At 42.5% G+C, this 18554-nt stretch overlaps 1 protein-coding gene across 1 annotated transcript; it reads left to right on the plus strand.

Moving 5' to 3' along the window:
• Positions 1 to 471: 471 nt before the first annotated feature.
• cacul1 (CDK2 associated cullin domain 1) lies at positions 472 to 13784 on the plus strand. Its single transcript, XM_056291390.1, has 8 exons — positions 472 to 956; positions 10734 to 10860; positions 11152 to 11254; positions 11495 to 11590; positions 11807 to 11909; positions 12597 to 12686; positions 13012 to 13150; positions 13408 to 13784. Exons 1-8 carry the CDS (start codon positions 626 to 628, stop codon positions 13445 to 13447), a joined length of 1029 nt encoding a protein of 342 aa, XP_056147365.1. The 5' UTR covers positions 472 to 625; the 3' UTR covers positions 13448 to 13784.
• Positions 13785 to 18554: the final 4770 nt, after the last annotated feature.

Genomic DNA, 18554 nt, shown 5'->3' on the forward strand with positions numbered 1-18554 from the left:
GCTGATTGGGTCAGTTGAAAATTGGTTAAATTTAACTATCTCCCCAAAACTGGACACCTGTCCCGAAGGGGTTAAGATGAGGAGAAGAAACGTGTGGCGGCATCCAGGGCAGGTTTTGCTGGGGGAAAACAATGTTTGTAGATACCATTGTGATCAGTACGGCGAAGGGTTTCTTCCGGGAAAGCCCATTTTAGACATGTGCTCGGAAACCACGTGATCGGACGATTCCAGCTCAGTTGTAAAGTAGCCCACTAATCACCACCTAACCCTAACACAACGCTTAACCACTACCAAACTTTAACCCTACTCGTCTGTGCTACTGTGGAGCACGATTTCCGAACAACTGCGCTGCAAAAACGCCTATCAGTTAATTATGATATACGTGAGCCTTACTGGTCACGTGGTTTCCGAGACAACGTCTATGGAGGGGTCTTTTAATTCCAGACGTAAAGAACTACACTTCCCTGTTTTCGCAGTGATTCGATGTGTCGTAAAATTTCCAATCGCCACAACAGCCCTCAAGCAGGATGGGAACTGAAGACGCTTGACACCTTCTCTTCAGAAGCCCGATTTCTAATTTGATGGGCTATAAGCTTGGTTTCGGGACGCAACAAGACTTACGACCATGGAAGATATGGAAGATGCCAGCTACGACCTGCACGATGACCACAATCACAACCATTGTCCGGGCGCTAGGAACGTCCATGCGTATCTCCGAAGTCAGCTGTCAGATGTAACGCCAGCGTTCAATCAGCCTCGACCCTGTTCATCCGTACCCGGACTGCCAGAACAACAGGAGAATCGAGAAAAGGTTAGCGTCGGTAGCTCGAGCGATTCAAAGTTCATGGACTCAGATTCCAGTAGCGAAAGCAGTGAAGTCAGCGAGGCGGACAGTCCAGCTTCATCATCAGCCTCCGCTGCAGGGAAGTTTGCCCTCAACTCTGCCTCCAAGTTCCGTAAGTTTCCTCTCCAATCGGCCGCTTTTACATGGTCCACAATCTATCAGTTAGTTTATCATTCTAACCAATCTGCCATATCTGGTGGTTATTTATTTATGTGTGAGACTTGTGTTACATTACTTTAGTGTCCATGACCAATAATGCACCGATTAGGTAACCGGTCTAACTAATTTGCACGGTCGAGTTATTGTTTGAGTTTTGCGGGGGTCTCTAAAATAAATAAATAACGTTAGGGGCGGAGACGAATAGATATAGCCTAGTGGGTGCGCTGAGAGAGAGAGAGAGAGAGAGAGAGAGAGAGAGAGAGAGAGAGAGAGCTCACTGCTCACACTTTCACACACGCTGCAGCCCACTACTTCCAACAATTGTATCAGGTAGTTTGAAACTGCCCACAACATGGCTGCGATACTGCAACAATAACTTGAAATAATGCCAAACCAGTCCCGGCGCCAAGATGAAACGCACAACCAACCGTATGCTACTTTCTATTCAACATCAAGGTAATGGGCATCATTCATCAACTGTTCGTACGTACAAACACCCATGGATTTTTGTTTTTTTGTTACCTCTCAAGATTGTCTAGCAGTCAGAAGCAAAGCCTGGTGGTTATTTGTAATTTCTTCCCCCTAACATATATTGTCTACCTCTTGCAACGAGCAATTACCAAGGCTTGCAAAGACATCAGTGTTGGCCAGTTGGTGTTTAATTCAGGGTTTACCCAGGTTCTACGCTGGTCTCTGAGACAAACTTCAGGGCTAACACATCTGGACACAACATTTAGTGGGAAAAATGTTTCATCACTCATCCAAGTGACCTCGTCAGTCTCACTAACTGCAGGTATCCCCACCCATATAAAAAGCACAGTTGCATATCGAGCGAAACCAACGATAAATTTCATATGCAAATAGGCGTGACCACCATCTAGAATGTCAATGGCCACAGAGGTACAGTACTGTTCACAGAGGATTGGGGGAATAGTTGCAATCACAGTATCTAAAGCAAGAAAGTTGAATCAGTTCATTTGAACACAACGTTTCTGTCAATAAACGTGTCCAGATAAACAGGTTCAACTTTTCATTTCCTTACCTGGATTATTGGGCATGCATGAAGACATATGGACACGTTTATTGGGAGAAACGTTTGATCACTCATCAAAGTGGCCTCTTCAGTCTCAGTCCCCAACCTTATAAACAATACAGTGGCAAACAATCGGTTTCATATTCAAATTGCCATGACCATTAACTAGAGTTTCAATGGCCATGTGTACTATTCACAGAGGATTTGGGAACGTTTGCAATCACAGCATTGTAAGATGGCGACATATGTACTCTTAGGCTCCCCATCAGTTCAGGGATGGTCATTCTCTCTTCACATAGATGGCCTCACTTTCTTTTTTCATGGTCATGTTGGATATATGTGTTTTTGGATATATGTTGGATATATATGTTTTTTGTAGTTTGGATATATGTGTTCTTGTAGTATGGATATATGTTTTTTGTCTTTGTGTTGCACTGCTGTGGGCTGGGGGAAATGAAAAATGAATGTCCCTGATTCCTGATTATTTGACTCCCTGTTCAAATCCAGCGTTCCTCCCTATCAAGGAAGTGCACATCCTCATCCTTGAAAGAGTGGTCACTGGCCAGTAGATGGGTGTAGACCGCAGAGTCCTGACCTGATGTGTTAGCTCTTCTGTGTTGTGCCATCCTCTTGGCCAGCGTGTTTGTTTCCCCGATGTACAAATCACAGCAATCCTCCTGGCACTTAACAGCACACACTATATTGCTCTGTTTGTGCCAGGGGACCTGATCCTTGGGGTGAACCAGTTTCTGGCACAGCGTGTTTTGGGGTTTGAAAACCACCGAGATGTGGTGTTAGGAAAATATGCGTCACAACTCTTCAGACATTCCCGCCACATACGGAATCACCACTGGTTTACAGTTGAACAGCTGTTGTCCTCCTCTGTTTGATCGGCTTGTGCACTGTTTGGGCATCTTCCTGGTTTTGGCAAACGCCCAGTTAGGATAACCACACTTAACCAGGGGCTGTTTAGTGTAGGATTTCTCCCCTTCCCCGGCTGCTGTGTCTGTGGGGACATTGTCAGCTGGGTGGTACAGCATCCTGATGACTCCTAGTTTGTGCGCCAGTGGATGATGAGAGCCAAACCTTAAGTACTGATATTACATTACATTACATTAGAGTAATTTAGCTGACGCTTTTATCCAAAGCGACTTACAATAAGTGCATTTAACGTAGGAAATCAGGAGAACTACTAGTCATCAGAGGTCATAAACAAGCATCTAAGAGCAAAACCGGTACTAAAATAAAAGCGCAAGAAAGAGTTTTTTTTTTTATGAGTGAATACAATAAGTGCTAAGAACAAGTAACAGGGTAGTAGTTCTTAAAGAGGTCAGTTTTCAACCTGCACCGAAAGATGGGCAGCGACTCTGCTGTCCTGACATCATTGGGGATTTCATTCCACCACTGTGGGGCCAGGACAGAAAAGAGCCATGACCGGGTCGATCAGCATGGGCCTCTGAGTGACGGGGCAACCAGGCGTCCCAAGGCAGCAGAGCAAAGTGGTCGGGCGGGGGTGTAGGGCTGGACCATGGCCTGGAGATAGGAAGGAGCTGTTCCTTTCACTGCCCTGTAGGCCAGCACCAGAGTCTTAAACTGGATGCGAGCAGCTACTGGGAGCCAGTGTAGGGACATGAGAAGGGGAGTTGTGTGGGAGAACTTAGGGCGGTTGAACACCAGACGAGCTGCAGCTTTCTGAACAAGCTCCAGAGGTCTGATGACCGACACCGGGGCGCCAGCAAGGAGGGAGTTGCCGTAGTCCAGCCGGGAGATGACCAGAGCCTGGATGAGCACCTGTGCCGTCTCGTCGGTGAGGAATGGGCAAATCCTCCTGATGTTATAGAGGAGAAATCTGCAGGAGCGAGCAACTGATGCAACGTTTGCAGCAAACGACAGTTGGTCGCCAGGATCACACCCAGATTCCTCACAGTCCGAGTTGGTGTCACCACGGTGTTGTCAAAGGTGATGGCCAGGTCTCGGTGCGGGCAACCTTTCCCCGGGAGGAACATCAGCTCTGTCTTGTCCAGATTGAGCTTCAGGTGGTGTATCACCATCCACTCCGAGATGTCAGTCAAGCACGCAGCAATGCGTGTCTCTACTTGTGTGTCAGAGGGAGGAAAGGACAAGATCAGCTGGGTGTCATCGGCATAACAATCTCCCATCAGTGATGAATCGTTTCTCCCACTAAATGCTGAGTCCAGATGAACTGATTCACCTGTGATTTTTTTACCTGGATTATTGAGCATACATCAAGACAAAAAAAATAAATAAAAGGTTTAATAAATATCTTGTTAAGCTTATAGAGGTTTTACATTTTAACAGCTTTTTTGTTTGTGCATTCAGATATTGGAGAAATGTATTGTTTGATATGGATAGTCAGCTCTGAAAAGTTCAGCTTTTTGCGTAAGAATTTGGATTTGTTAACATAAAGTTTGGTCAAAATAAGCAAATCAATCAAATAAAACTGCAGAGATTCCTGTCATATTCAGTGAATCCAAATACATTTGTCCAAAGTAATAAAAAGTGAGGGTAAATTTAATCAGCAATAAATCGTGACAGTTTATTCCAGTTGTTTGGTATGTGATGGGCAAGACCAAATCAGCATTTCTCTGAGCTCACCACAATAGGTACAATTTACATCAATGTCTTTCTTGAGTTTCTGCAAATAAGGATTAGTTGGCTAAAACCTGTGAAGCATTTTAAAGGATATCTCTTTGACTTTTAGTTAAAGAAATTATGTGGCAATAGCCACATTCCTTCCCAACAAATATCTCCAACAAATGTGGACCAGTATGATAAGGCAGACGGTGTAGTTTTGACATTTTGTTGAAAAAGTTAACAGATTGCGAGTTTTCCCAACAGTTGTTTCAGTATAGGGTGATTTCCATTTCCCTTAAAACCTTGAAAAAGCGAAATCATACCAGAGAAGAAGAAAAGCATCATAGACAGTTGAGAAATGGTGAAACAGGGATTACAGTGTTGGAATAAATTCAGCTTAATTGAAAAAGAGTTGACCATTTTGGCTGAATAACTGACTTAACAATAATTATTACAAAACCACTGTTGAAAAAATAGATTTATTTTCACACAAAATATATCTATTGTTCCAGATATAATAAAAAAAACAAAAACTGTGAGGAGTTAAGTTACCGGGACTTAATGAAAGCTCCTTCTGCCTTCCTTTTATACATCTTATCAAAGGTAAATTAAACAAATCTGTCATCTTCTTCTGTTAAGGTACCTGGTGATATTTCAGAGAACAGGGATAGTAGAGATACCTGTGATAATATTTTAATATGATAATGCTTTGTTCCTCTAATCTCAGCAAGATTACTTCCAAACTTCTTGAGATATTTCACTGACTTGTATTTAAATCACTCCCAATTTGCTGAAAAGGTGTTATTACTGCAAGATTTGTTTTCACTTCCTCGTGTTTAAGGAGAATTGATAAATTTCCAAAAGTTTGCTTTTGAATCACTATCTGAGGGAAGTAATTTCACAGAAATGGAGATTGCTTTATGATCACTGACAGGGAAGAATGTTTACTGAAACATCTTGCACTTTAATACTTTTGGAAACCACTCAGAAGTCTAAGCGAGATAGCCTTGTGTTTTCTTTAACTTTCCACGTGTCTATTAAGTCATTTCTCTCCATTAAAAAGTTTAGTTTGCATTTCTGCCATTATTGCGTGCAGGCGGCCAACCATCAATCAGGAGGTTCAAAGTTACATTACAGTCCTTTCCAACTAAGATGGGAATTCAGAATTTTAGTTAACCAATGCCTAAGTCTATTCTCTATGCCGATGAATAATTTGAAGTGTTCTACGTTAGAACTGTGCCCGTATACATTAAAAATGATCAAAGCAATCTTGTTGTAATTGACAACTTGACAGATAAAATGCCCTTTTGGAACCGTGTCTGTATGTGAGATGTCCCCATTGTACCTATTTTCATGGTTACATTTCATGAAGTTAAATTTAAGGTTTCGTGGTATTTGTTCCAACCAAGCAGTTCCACACCTGATTCTATTAGTCAACCTTTGTTAAGGACATTGATTTGTAGACTCAGGTGTGTAACGACGTGGTTGGAACAAAGACCTGCACCCACACTGGCCCTTTCTGGTTCATGTTGCCCATCCCTGTGTAGACTCGTGTGCCGTCTCATAAAGAGCCCTTTTTGCATATAAAGATTTACATTGAGTCCATACGGGTTGTAGATTAGCCTCCTGTGTAGGAACTGAAGTACAGATGTGCCTGCCAAGCATGACCCGAGCTGCGCACGCCTGTGGCTTGAAGTGGGGTTGCTCTGTAGATCATGAGGGCCAAGAAAGGATCAGTTTTTATCAGGATCTGTTTGGCTGTCTGTATACCTCTCTCAGCCTCACCGTTTGCTTGAGTAGTGAGGGCTGGATGTGATGTCTAAAATCATACTCCTTAGAGAACTGCATGAACGCTCTGTCTGAAAATTGGATGCCATTGTCTGTAACAAGTTCATTTGGGCATCCCATCTAGCAAATATGTTCTTCAGCTTATCCCTCTTGGTGTCGCCTGACCTATCCCCAAGGTAAGCTATTTCTATATACTGTGAAAATAGTCTGTGACTACCAAGTAGCTCGCATTTATCAGCTGCTTCTCTCTCCGATGGGCAACTGGATAGTGGGTTAGTAATCAGGGGTTCTCTTTTCTGTGTTCCTTTGGACTCCTGACAGTCTTTACATGTGCTGTCAACTTCCTGAATGTGTTTGCTTATTCCAGGCCACCACACATTACACCTTGCCCGATTCCTACACTTCACTATGCCTTGATGCCCATCATGTATGCACTGTAATATCTCAGACCTCATCTTCTGTGGCACTACTATCCTGTCATTATACAACACCAGTCCTTCTGAAACTGAGGTGATGTCTGGAAGTGTAGTAGGCTTTTTGTCAGGCACCTTAATGGCAAACTTGGGCCATTCTGTCATCACAAAGAGTTGAACCATCTGCAGCTCTGGATCCTCCAGGGTCTGTTGTTTGACTATGTCAAGCTTGCTGGGTGAAATAGGCCACAACTCATGGACCGCTTCTTCACAGGCCTCTATTTCACTGGTCAGCTTGGCAGTGTCCTGTGTGGCAGTTGCCTGAGCATGTAGAAAGGGTATCTGCTATGATAAATTGTTTCCCTGGCACATACACGGCTGTAGGGTTGTAGCACATCATACGCAGTAGGAGTCTCTGACACCTCATAGGCACTGAGTCGAGGTCTTTACAGTTTATCAAGGGAATGAGTGGCTTGTGACCACTCTGTAGAGTAAAGGAGTCTAGTCCATAGAGGTACCTGGAAAACCTCTCACAGGCCCAAACTGCAGTGAGACACTCCTTCTCAATTTGTGCAAAGCGCTGCTCAGCATCAGTGAGTGTTCTGGAACAAAATGCAACTGGTTTGAACTCTTCGTCATGTTTCTGTAGCAGGACTCCACCTAAACCATAGCTACTAGCATCTGCACTGATAATGGTAGGCTTATTCACATCATAGAATGCTTGAACAGGTGACTCTATGAAGAGCTTTTTTTTACCCTCTTAAAGGCCTCCTCCTGCCCTGCACTCTATGCCCATGTCACATCGTTTTTGAGTAGGTCATTGAGAGATTTGGTGACCTCAGACAGGTTTGGCAGGTATGTGCCTAGGTCAGGGGTGCCCAACTCCAGGCCTCGAGGGCTGCAGTGTCTGCGGATATTTGTTCCAACCATGCACTACACCACCTGATTTAACTAATTCCTTTCCGTCCTTGGTCCAAGAGGTGAGCTAATTAGTTAAATCAAGTGGTGTAGTGCATGGTTTGAACAAATACCTGCAGACACTGCGGCCCTCGAGGCCTGGAGTTGGGCACCTCTGGCCTAGGTAGTGGATCATACCCAGGATCCTTCTCAGATCAATGACATTGCTTGGTGGCTCAAACTGAGTGACGGCCTTGACCTTGGCCTCATCTGGATGAGTGCCATGCTCATTGATGCAATGTCCAAGGTAACTGAGTCATTGCTGACGCAGGAGACTTTGGCATGGTTTAGCTTTAAACCAGCTTTCACCATTGTGTCAAGAGTCTTCTGGAGCCTCGCCTCTTGGACCTCTTCAGAGTCTGAATAAATAAGGATGTTGTCCATGTAAATCGCCGGGCCTTCATGATCTTTCAAGAGGATCTTTCAAGAGCTCAGTCATTTCACGTTGAACGATATCTGGTGCACTTGTGATTCCAAAAGGCAGTCTATTAAAGAAATACCTTCCAAAGGGAGTTATAACGGTAGTAAGTTTGGCACGCTCTCTGTCTAATGGTATCTGCCAGAAACCACTTGCTGCATCCAAAAGGGAAAACATTGTGCCTGTGAGTTTGGATAAGATGTCATCTATGGTGTGACCAATAAACGTCTCTCTCTTCACAGCCTTATTTGGATATTTTAGATCAACACATATCTTAGGCTGGTCTTTGCTCTTCTTAGGCACAGCAACCATGGCAACACACCACACAATGGGCTTCTTGATTGGCTCTATCATACCACAAGCTACCATGCGGTCCAGCTCCTTGTTTATTTTAGGAAGCTATAGGTACTGACACATGCCTTGCAGTGGTCACACTGTAGGGTAGTGTCCTCCTTCAGTCTGATTTTAATTGGCTTTATCTTCAGCTTGCCTGTATCTGCTGGGCAGGCATCCCTCAACTGCTTTGTGCTTTTGATCTCTTCTATTCACTTGACTAAGCCCACAGCGATAGCTACATTACGGTTCAGCAGGTTGCTGCCATGTGACCCCTCTATCACATTTACTTTAAACCTGAACTTTTGCCATTTCTACACAGTAGTATCTATAAAGTGACCCTTACAGTATAATATACCCCTTTGATTATCTAATTTGGTCACTGTAGCTCTCAGTCGTGACTTATCTCTCAGTAGGTTAAAGGTCTTTTCCGATATGACACTTGGATCTGCCCCGTGTCAATTTTAAAGTCTATTTCAAGTTCTTGCACAGGCAGTTTCACAGTCCATGCCTTGCATCATCCACATCTGTCATTTCTTCCAGGAAATGAATGTGCCTTCTGTCTCCCCCGTTTAGGGTGCAGTGATCTCGTTGACCATGCAGGAATGGCATACTACTGCTAAATGTCCCAGCTTTTTACATTTGTGGCATTTGGCATTGTGTGCAGCAGATTTGTCCTCCTTAGCATGCACTCTACCACATCTGGGACATTTGTGTCCCTTATTGTTAACACTATGCCCTTGTTTTGCCCTGGCCCCTTTGCTCTGTCCACGTCCGTTTCTCTGTTTCTCACTGTAATGTGCGCACTTCTTGTATGCTACTTCACTCACTTGTGAACAGTTAGCATTAGCTCCCCACTGGCTAATATGCCCCTTTACTTGCTGCCTCACCAACTCTACTGCCTCACCAACTCTACTGCTTTGTTGAGCGTCAAGTCTGGCATTAGCTGTAGCTTCTCTATTGCTCTTTATGTAATGTCCGTATGACCAAACTGTCAACAGATATTTTCATATTTCACATCTACAAATGTACAGGTATCAGCTAGCTCATACAGGATCTGTGTAGTCCTCCAAGGTTTCTCCAGGCTTCTGAGTGCACTGATGGAAACAGGCTCTTTCATGAATCATATTCACCTGCGGTACAAAACAACTGTCCAGTTTTGCAATTACAGTGTCACAATCATTTGCATCATCATTGTCCTCTTCCGAAAATGTGAACGTTTTGAAAACTTAATCGGCTTCCTCCCCCAGTGAGTAGAGCAGTGTACAAACCTGTACCTCTCAGGTTTCTTTTAAGTTTCGTTGCTATCCTGAAGCGATGAAACCTCTGACATCATTCTGGCCATTGTTCCGGGTGAGAAAGCCGAAGTTTACGGGAGTTGAGAACTTGCCCATCTTCCGACATCATGTAGTGTTAAGTGGAAAGATTATAATGAAAGCCGAAAGCCACTTTTTCGACATTGTATTCTTACAATGACTTGTATTCGTAAAATGAATTTGTTCTCTGCATTTAGCCCAGGCTGTTGTATAGGAGCAGTAGGCAGCTGCAGGGTGGACCAACTCCAGTTCTTCAAAAGGGAACAGTCATATCTTTGGCTAGCTTTATTAGTTAAACATTACTGTAACACCGGATACTCAAGACTGACCGGATTCTTACGCCAAGTGTGGATGGTGGACTAATCACACTCCAGCTGACATCACCCAAATGATCACTACGCTCCGCACTACAATAGCATAGTACCATTACTCTACACTCGGTAACCATCTTGGACGCCCCCTCACCAATTTACCATACCTGGTGGCTAATTACTTGTGCTTGACTCTTTGTCACATGATAGTTTGTTGCATTACTAATGTGTTCAACAAATGTATCTAAGTTTTTCAATCGAACCAATTGACCCTATCTGGTAGCGGATTATTCCTGTGTGGTTTTGTGTTACATGCTCATATATTGTTTATGTGTTACATGATCAAAAACATACCAGTTTATCAATGTAACCAATTTGCCACATCTATCGGCCACATTACCAATGTGTGTCCTTCATTACTTGCTCGCTTCACCAGCCCTAGCACTAATGTTAATGTGCACAAATAGTTGCCTTGTCTTCAGTGCTGAAGGGCTCACTTGACCGCAAGTGATGATGATGATTATGAGGAATTCAAACCTGAAAAATCATTCTTCTCTTGTATTCAGTTTTAAATGAAATGGCTGTGGAAGATTACCGAAGAAATCACTGGCCAAACCTGGAGAAAGTGATTAACCTTCTGCTTGTCCAAAAGCCCACAGACCACATCTCCATTTCCTATGCACAGATATACAGGTGAGGTAATAAGTCTAAAAGGAGTGCAATACACAATGTATTTTTTGGCAACTGCTAAACGGTGTGACTTGACAATTCCAATATTTCCAATTCCAATATACATCAATTTGTTCATATGTGAATAAAATAAAGTGCTTAGACATATCAGTCTTACAGCACCGTTGCCCATCAGAGTTGCTTTATAACATCCTGTAACTCAGTTATATTTTTCTTCTCTGTATATATATTTGGGGGAGGGGGTCTCTATGTCACATGATTAATGTGAGTTTCTCATTTACTTTTTTCCCCCAGTTGTGTCTACAAGTGTGTTTGTCAGCAGCACTCTGAGCTGCTCTACAGAGATTTGACGTTGAAAATTACAACTCATCTCAAACAAGTCTCCTCCCAGCTACAAGTAAGGAAAAAGTTAGCCCCCAGCAAATACAAGATAAGGAAATAATTACAGTACATTGTACCTAATAGACCAAGTCATGTCAAGATTATTTGTATATCCCTAAATCACAGTTAAGACCTTAAAGGGCTTTATATTCACATTGCATTCTTAAAAAAACAGGTAAATACAGTAAACACCAATGTACATCACCCCTATGTTACACCCTCAACTCCATTAAATGAACTAATACTCTCTCCCCAGGACAGCTCACCTGAGGACTTCATTGAAAACTTCAGCCTTGCGCTGACCCAATACACAGCTTCCCTTCAATGTATAGTTCCTGTATTTATGTACATGGTATGCATCTTTTGGAGAAGTTTTTTGTTTTTGTTTTTTTGTCTACTTGCAAATAAGCTACATGAAGCCAGAACCTTTCAATTACACTTAGAATGTATTGAATATGGTGAATGTATTGAAATGTCAAATAATGGCTGACTCTCATTCACACCAATTCTTTTATTGGTTTTGTAGATTGTCGTATTTAGCCACTGTTTTCCCATTAATTGTTTGCAGAACAAGTTCTACATTGAAACTAAGTTAAACAGAGACCTGAGAGAAGAACTGATGAAGTTATTTGCAGATCATGTCGCAGAACAACATATAAAGACATTGATGCGTGAGTATCATGAGCCTCCATTACTTGTTGGCAGTTAAATATCTCAGAAATGGGGGCGTCTGGGGCCGTTGCCTACCAACACGGGGATCGCCAGTTGGAATCCCTGTGTTACCTCCGGCTTGGTCAGGCGTCCCTCCACACACAATTGGCCGTGTCTGCAGGTGGGAAGCTGGATGTGGGTGTGTGTCCTGGTCACTGCACTAGCACCTCTTCTGGTTGGTTGGGGTGCCTGTTTAGGGCTGAGGGGGAACTGGGGGGAATAGTGTGATCCTCCCATGCACTACGTCGCCCTGGTGAAACGCCTCACTGTCAGGTGAAAAGAAGCGGCTGGCGACTCCACATGTATCGGAAGAGGCATGTGGTAGTCTGCAGCCCTCCCCTGGATCAGCAGAGGGGGTGGAGCAGTGACCGGGATGGCTCGGAAGAGTGCGGTAATTGGCCAAGTACAATTGGGGAGGAAAAGGGGGGGGCATCTCCGAAATGTCATGGCCTCTTCATTATACCTTACAGTTATGTCTATGACTTTGTTGAGTTAGTTGTGTCACTGGTTCTTATTCCTCTTCTTGGAAAGTTGTCCATCATGCTGGGGAGGACAGGACCTGTGGTTGGAGAAAGGGAGATGGCATCACCACGACAGGAAGTCTTTGCTAATGTGATTGGCACCTGTAACATGTTTGTCTTCCACAGCTCTCCTTATCAAAGCCCATTCTATGCCCTTTCAAGTACAGCCATCAACGATGGCTAATGTGGTCAAAGGTCTCCACAGTCTCCGGCCAGGTAAGCAGTGTCTTCTTTGATTCGTTTCTGTTATTGTACGACATCTTTCTGAGATAACCAACAGCAACTTAAGTGCTGTTAACCTACACTATGTGCAAAATCATTCATGTGGTAATATACTGTAATTACTGCTACAAAAACTATGCAAAAACCATCGGAAAATAATGTTTACTATTTCTGCTGCTACAATGACAACTTGCTAATGTAACATTCGTTATAACCAAAAGGGCCCGCATCAGTGTAGCTGTTAGCCAGCCTCCTCAGTTAGCTACACTGCACATTAAACTGATTCATTGTTAATCGGACTGTTGGTTTGCTGTTTCAGAGTGGGCCCAGTTAGCCCCGGCCCTCTTCTCTTGCTTTATTCCCCAAATCAATCCTCCCACTGTGGAATCTCAGCTGTCCGACTACGCTGCTCATGACCAGAAACTACAGATGGAGTTGTCCATGAACGGCTTCCCAAGGTGAGTTTTCGGAAGGTGTCGGCACAGCAGGCTTACCAGTGATTGCCATAAGATGCTTGCTTTAATATGGTTTACATTTCACTGCCGGTGATGGAAGTTTGCATTAGTGACCTGTAGCCATCAACAATTTGCATGTGTGTTTAGTGTTTGTGCTGGCTCACTGTACATGAGCATAACTAACTTGCTTGAGTCATATCACTGCAACTTTAGGTATGCATCTTACTATAAGTTAACATTAGACTGTTTATGTTTTCCAGAGGGGATCAGTCTCGCAAGCGGGCCAGCGAGGACTCGTGATAGTGTGGATATTGCAACGGCATCACATATGTCACAAAACTATCACTGTGCCTCCTACGTCTGTATCAGAAACTGGCTTACAACATTGAATATGATATGAACAATGAATAAGCTGTTTCCATCTATCCTAACTCTCACAAACACTGTGTATATTTAAGTCCAGCTGAAACGGCATTTCGACTGTATCTGACTTCCACATCGTGATATATTTCCGAGTGAAACAGGATAGATGGGTGAGACATAATGTGGGAGGAATTTGATTTGAACATTAAAAAGTGGGTGTTTTGTTAGCTAGCTAACTAATGAATATTAGCTCTGTGCTGCTAAAAGTTGAAGATTGATTGATGGGTGGATGTCATATTATTTGTTGAAATTGGTTGATTCAGACATATGTAAACATGTCATATTTGTTTTGCAGGAAGAAATCATGATTGGATTTTGATTTAAAAATAATAAGAAATTGATTTTATGTCTTCATGTATGCTCAATAATCCAGTTAAGAAAATCACAGAAAATTGAATCGGTTCATCTGGACACAACTTTTATTGAGAGGGAAACGTGCACCCAAACAGTGCACCAGCCGATCGAAGAGAGGAGAAGGACAGCAGCTGCCGAAGCGTAAACCAGTGGTGATTCCATATGTGGCGGGAGTGTCTGAACAGCTGAGACGCGTATTTTCCAAACATCGCGTTGAAATGCTTTCAAACACCAAAACACACTGCACCAGAAATTAGTCCACCCCAAGGATCGGCGTCCCCCGGCACAAACAGAGCAATATAGTGTAGTGTAGCGCTGTTAAGTGCCGGGAGGATTGCCATGACCTGTACATTGGGGAAACTAAACAGATGCTGGCCAAGAGGATGGTACAACACAGAAGATTTAATGTGTCAGGCCAGGACTCCACAGTCTGCACCCATCTACAGGCCAGTGGTCACTCTTTCAAGGATGAGGATGTGTACATCTTTGATAGGGAGGAACGCTGGTTTAAACGGGGAGTCAAAGTGGCCATCTATGTGAAGAGGAAATGACCATCTCTGAACCGGGGGGGGGGGGCGCTGTACAGTGCTGCTTGAAAGTTTGTGAACCCTCCAGACATGGTCACTGTTTTTGTAAAAAACATTAAAATAAGCTTATTACACATACATCCAAATCCCAATTTGTAAAGCACACCTTCCAAATAATGGACACACACACAAAAAGAGATATATTTTCATTATTTAATTCAACAAAGGTGGTTTATTTCACAAAAACTGAAAATTTAACATGTGCAAAAGTATGTGAACCCTTGTATTGGTAGCTTGTGGCTCCTCCTTTTGCAGCCATTACTTCAACCAAACGTCTTCTGTAACCACTAACCAGTCTCTCGCATCTGCTTATGGGGATTTTTGCCCAATCCTCCTTACAGAACTCAGCCAGTTGAGAGAGGTTGGAGGGACATCTGGTATGTACCAACTTCTTCAGGTCTCGCCACAACATTTCAATTGGATTAAGGTCCGGACTTTGACTGGGCCAATCCAGAGAACGAATCCTCTTTCTTTGAGGCCATTCCTTTGTAGTTTTGCTGGAATGCTTTGGGTCATTGTCTTGTTGCATAATCCATTTTCATCCCAGCTTCAACTCCCTGACTGATGGCAGGAGATTCTGGTCAAGAATTTGTTGATATGCTGGAGAATTCATGGTTCCTTGGATAATATGGAGTCATCCAGGTCCAGAAGCAGAAAAGCAGCCCCAGACCTTCACATTTCCACCACCATGCTTCACTGTTGGGAGGAGGTTCTTTTCTTCATATGCAGTGTTGGCTTTTCTCCAAACATGTTGGTTTTGATTGTGACCAAATAATTCTATCTTGGACTCGTCTGTTCAGAGAATGGACTTCCAGAAGGTCTCTGGTTTGTCCAAGTGCTCTCTGGCAAAGTTGAAACGGGCAGCTTTGTTCTTTTTTGAGAGCAGAGGCTTCCTTCTAGCAACCCTCCCATGAATGTCATGGCTATTCAATTTCCGTCTGATTGTAGACGCATTCACATTTGTCCCAGATGCTACCAGAGAGGTCTGCAGCTCTCTAGAGGTGATGTGTGGGTTGGCCTTTACCTGATTTATTATTTTTCTGGTGCTTCTGGGTGATATTTTTGATGGGCGTCCACTTCTAGGCAGAGTTGCTGTCATGTTGAAGGCCCTACATTTGTAAATTAATTGTCTTACAGTGGATGGATGGAGCTGGAATCTTTTAGAGATGGTCTTATAGCCCTCCCCAGACTGATGGGCTGTCACTACCTTCTTCTTCATGTCCTCGGATATCTCCTTTGCTCTCGGCATTGTTGATTTGTATGGGACCACAGTGGTTTGGTTGGTTTCCTCTCTCTTTTAATTCGTGCAGGCCAAACCCTTTCCCAAGGATGTCTCATTTCATTGGTCTGCTTAAATGATTAATTAAGCACCCAAATGTGTTTCACCTCAGTCTGTTACCTGCTTGACTTAACCAATGCAGCTGGGGGTTCACTTACTTTTGCACATACACTAATTCCATGTTTCATGTAGTTTTTGGGCTACTTAAACAAGTCCCACTAAACAAGTACATGCAATTGATAAACATATATCTGACATTTCATACATAAAAACTGGTGATGATAAAATAAGAAAATCATGGTAAAACAACAGAAACATCTAAACTGCTCAAGGGGTTCAGATACTTTCAAGCAGCACTGTATATCTGTTGCCATCTTACAATGCTGTGATTGCAACTATTCCCAAATCCTCTGTGAATAGTACACATGGCCATTGAAACTCTAGTTAATGGTCACGGCAATTTGCATATGAAACCGATCGTTGGTTTCGGTCGTTATGCCACGGTATCGTTTATAAGGGTGGGGATACCTGCAGTCAGTTGAGAATGAAGAGGTCACTTAGATGAGTGATGAAACATATCTCTCAATAAACATTGTGTCCAGATGAACTGATTCACCTTCCTGTGAAATCTATTCTTTCTTTTTTGTATTTTTTTGGCATATATTGCTAAATAGGTACACAATATGACTGGGAATTTGATATAAAAGGGTTAAAAGCATTTTTCATTTCATCTCGAGTTTAAAGATGATTTATGATATTGATTTAATGGGCATTAAGTTGATATTTTTGCTTGTAACTGGTAGCCCTGAAAAGTACAGTGTTCTCATTATGGTCTTGTCTTCTTAATCATGAATCGCTCCACTTTATTATTTGTCACATGCTACTGAACACGCTCAGATGGATTCATTTAGAAGTTTTCCTCATTTGAGGAGTGCCTTTCAGGTGTCTGTTTTGATCGCACGTTAAGTGGGATGAGTTTAAAAGCATATGTTTCCTAACTTTTAACCGTGTTGCTTTGATGAAATAGGATAATCAAGACTCTCTACTGCTGCTACTGAGATAGTTAAATATGTTCATACAGAAAGCACATCTCTGTAGATTAAAGTTATTTTCTGGCAAACCAAATGGTTTCATCAAACAAAGTGTCAAAATCAGTGCTCCTCCTCGACCATAATTCACGTGCAGGCATAAGGAATAAAGGTTATTCAAGCTTATCATGTTGGATGAAATGCATTTTTACGCGAACAAAACTCATCTTTGATTTTGTTGTTTTCTATAATGTGTTGTGTTGGTAAACCAGATTGTATTTCCAGGAATGCCAAAGACAAATCAGAGTGCTTTTATCTTGTATTTGGATTCAAACTCAGAATTGTTTTTTGTGTTTTGGCTGCTGCAGCACCGGATTTTGCAGCAGCTAGTAAGTGATGTGGATCTTCTGTTTGTCCCCTTTGCTCAACAGCCCTGAGTCGAATACTATTTGCAAATACTTTTCATGGTCTGTTTTAGCCTTGAATGCCAGATGCGTGGGTTGTGTCATATTGGACAGTCGAGTGGGTGCCATAACTGCTGACAGCATTACACAAAACTATCTAAAAGTCAGTTCTTTTTTTTCTTCTATGATTGACAACTTGTGTGGAATGTGCTGAGGATGTCACTTCACCCCTCTGGTATTCCATGCACATTACAACTAATACAAAGACTAATTTGTAGATAATATTTGACCCAGGTGTGGCGTACTTGGCAGGTCAAATGCTCCTAACATGTACATCATTTAAAAAAAAAAAGATGTAAATAGCCCCCTTTTTTGCATGGTGATCAGTATACACTAACTTTTCACAGATCCATTTTTGTTATGTTGAATTAAAATAGAAGGATTTGATACACTGTTTTAAGTGTAACTAGATGCTCATGTTCACTCTTGATTTCATTTCCTACATATGTTTGAGATCTTTCCCTCGTTGTTAAACAGAACGTTTGAAATTGTGTACGGAGTGTTTGAAATAAACTAACAGGATTGATTAGTTCATGCATCAACAAACAGTTGAATTTGTTTTTTGTTGTTTTAACATTCGGCCTGTAAAGCTGGATTATAAAAAATATAATTGTCTTTAATAAGGAAACACTTGAAGTGGAATGACATCAACACCACGGTGGATATCAAACATTTGTCTATGCATGCTCAATAATCCAGGCAAGAAAATGAAAGAAAGATGAATCAGTTCATCTGGATGCAACGTTTATTGACAGATCGTTTTCATCTCTCATCTAAGTGACCTCTTCAGTCTAAACTGACTGCAGGTATCCCCACCCTTATAAACAAAAGGCCTGAGGGTACAACTGTCGCCATTTTACAATGCTGTGATTGCAAACATTCCCAAATCCTCGTGAATAGTACACATGGCCGTCGAAACTCTAGTTAATATGAAACCGGTCGTTGGTTTCCATCATTGTGCAACTGTATTATTTATTTATAAGCATGGGGATACCTGCAGTCAGTTTAGATTGAAGAGGTCACGTAGACGAGTAACGTATCTGTCAACAAACGGATCCAGATGAACTGATTCAACCTTCTTTGATATCAAATGTTGTTTTGCTAGTGATCCCTGTTTGGATCTCAAATGTCTTCTTTGACAGTTGCGTAGAGGACGGTCATTAGTGGACGCCTGCTTTGTGAACATAGTGGTGTCAGACACTCGGTGAGATAGAGGGTACTAAGTCTGTAGGTTAGTCACAGGGCGACTTTGACAGACTACCGTAGGTGCTG

The sequence above is a fragment of the Lampris incognitus genome, chromosome 13 (genome assembly GCF_029633865.1).
Source record: "Lampris incognitus isolate fLamInc1 chromosome 13, fLamInc1.hap2, whole genome shotgun sequence".
Classification (NCBI taxonomy): Eukaryota; Metazoa; Chordata; class Actinopteri; order Lampriformes; family Lampridae; genus Lampris; species Lampris incognitus.

Excerpts from the sequence above, each read along its gene's own strand:
- cacul1 (XM_056291390.1), top strand. The coding sequence starts at position 626 with ATGGAAGATATGGAAGATGCCAGCTACGACCTGCACGATGACCACAAT. Across the intron at positions 11,591-11,806 it reads TTCCTGTATTTATGTACATG|AACAAGTTCTACATTGAAAC; the intron begins GTATGCATCTTT and ends AATTGTTTGCAG. Across the intron at positions 11,910-12,596 it reads ACATATAAAGACATTGATGC|CTCTCCTTATCAAAGCCCAT; the intron begins GTGAGTATCATG and ends TGTCTTCCACAG.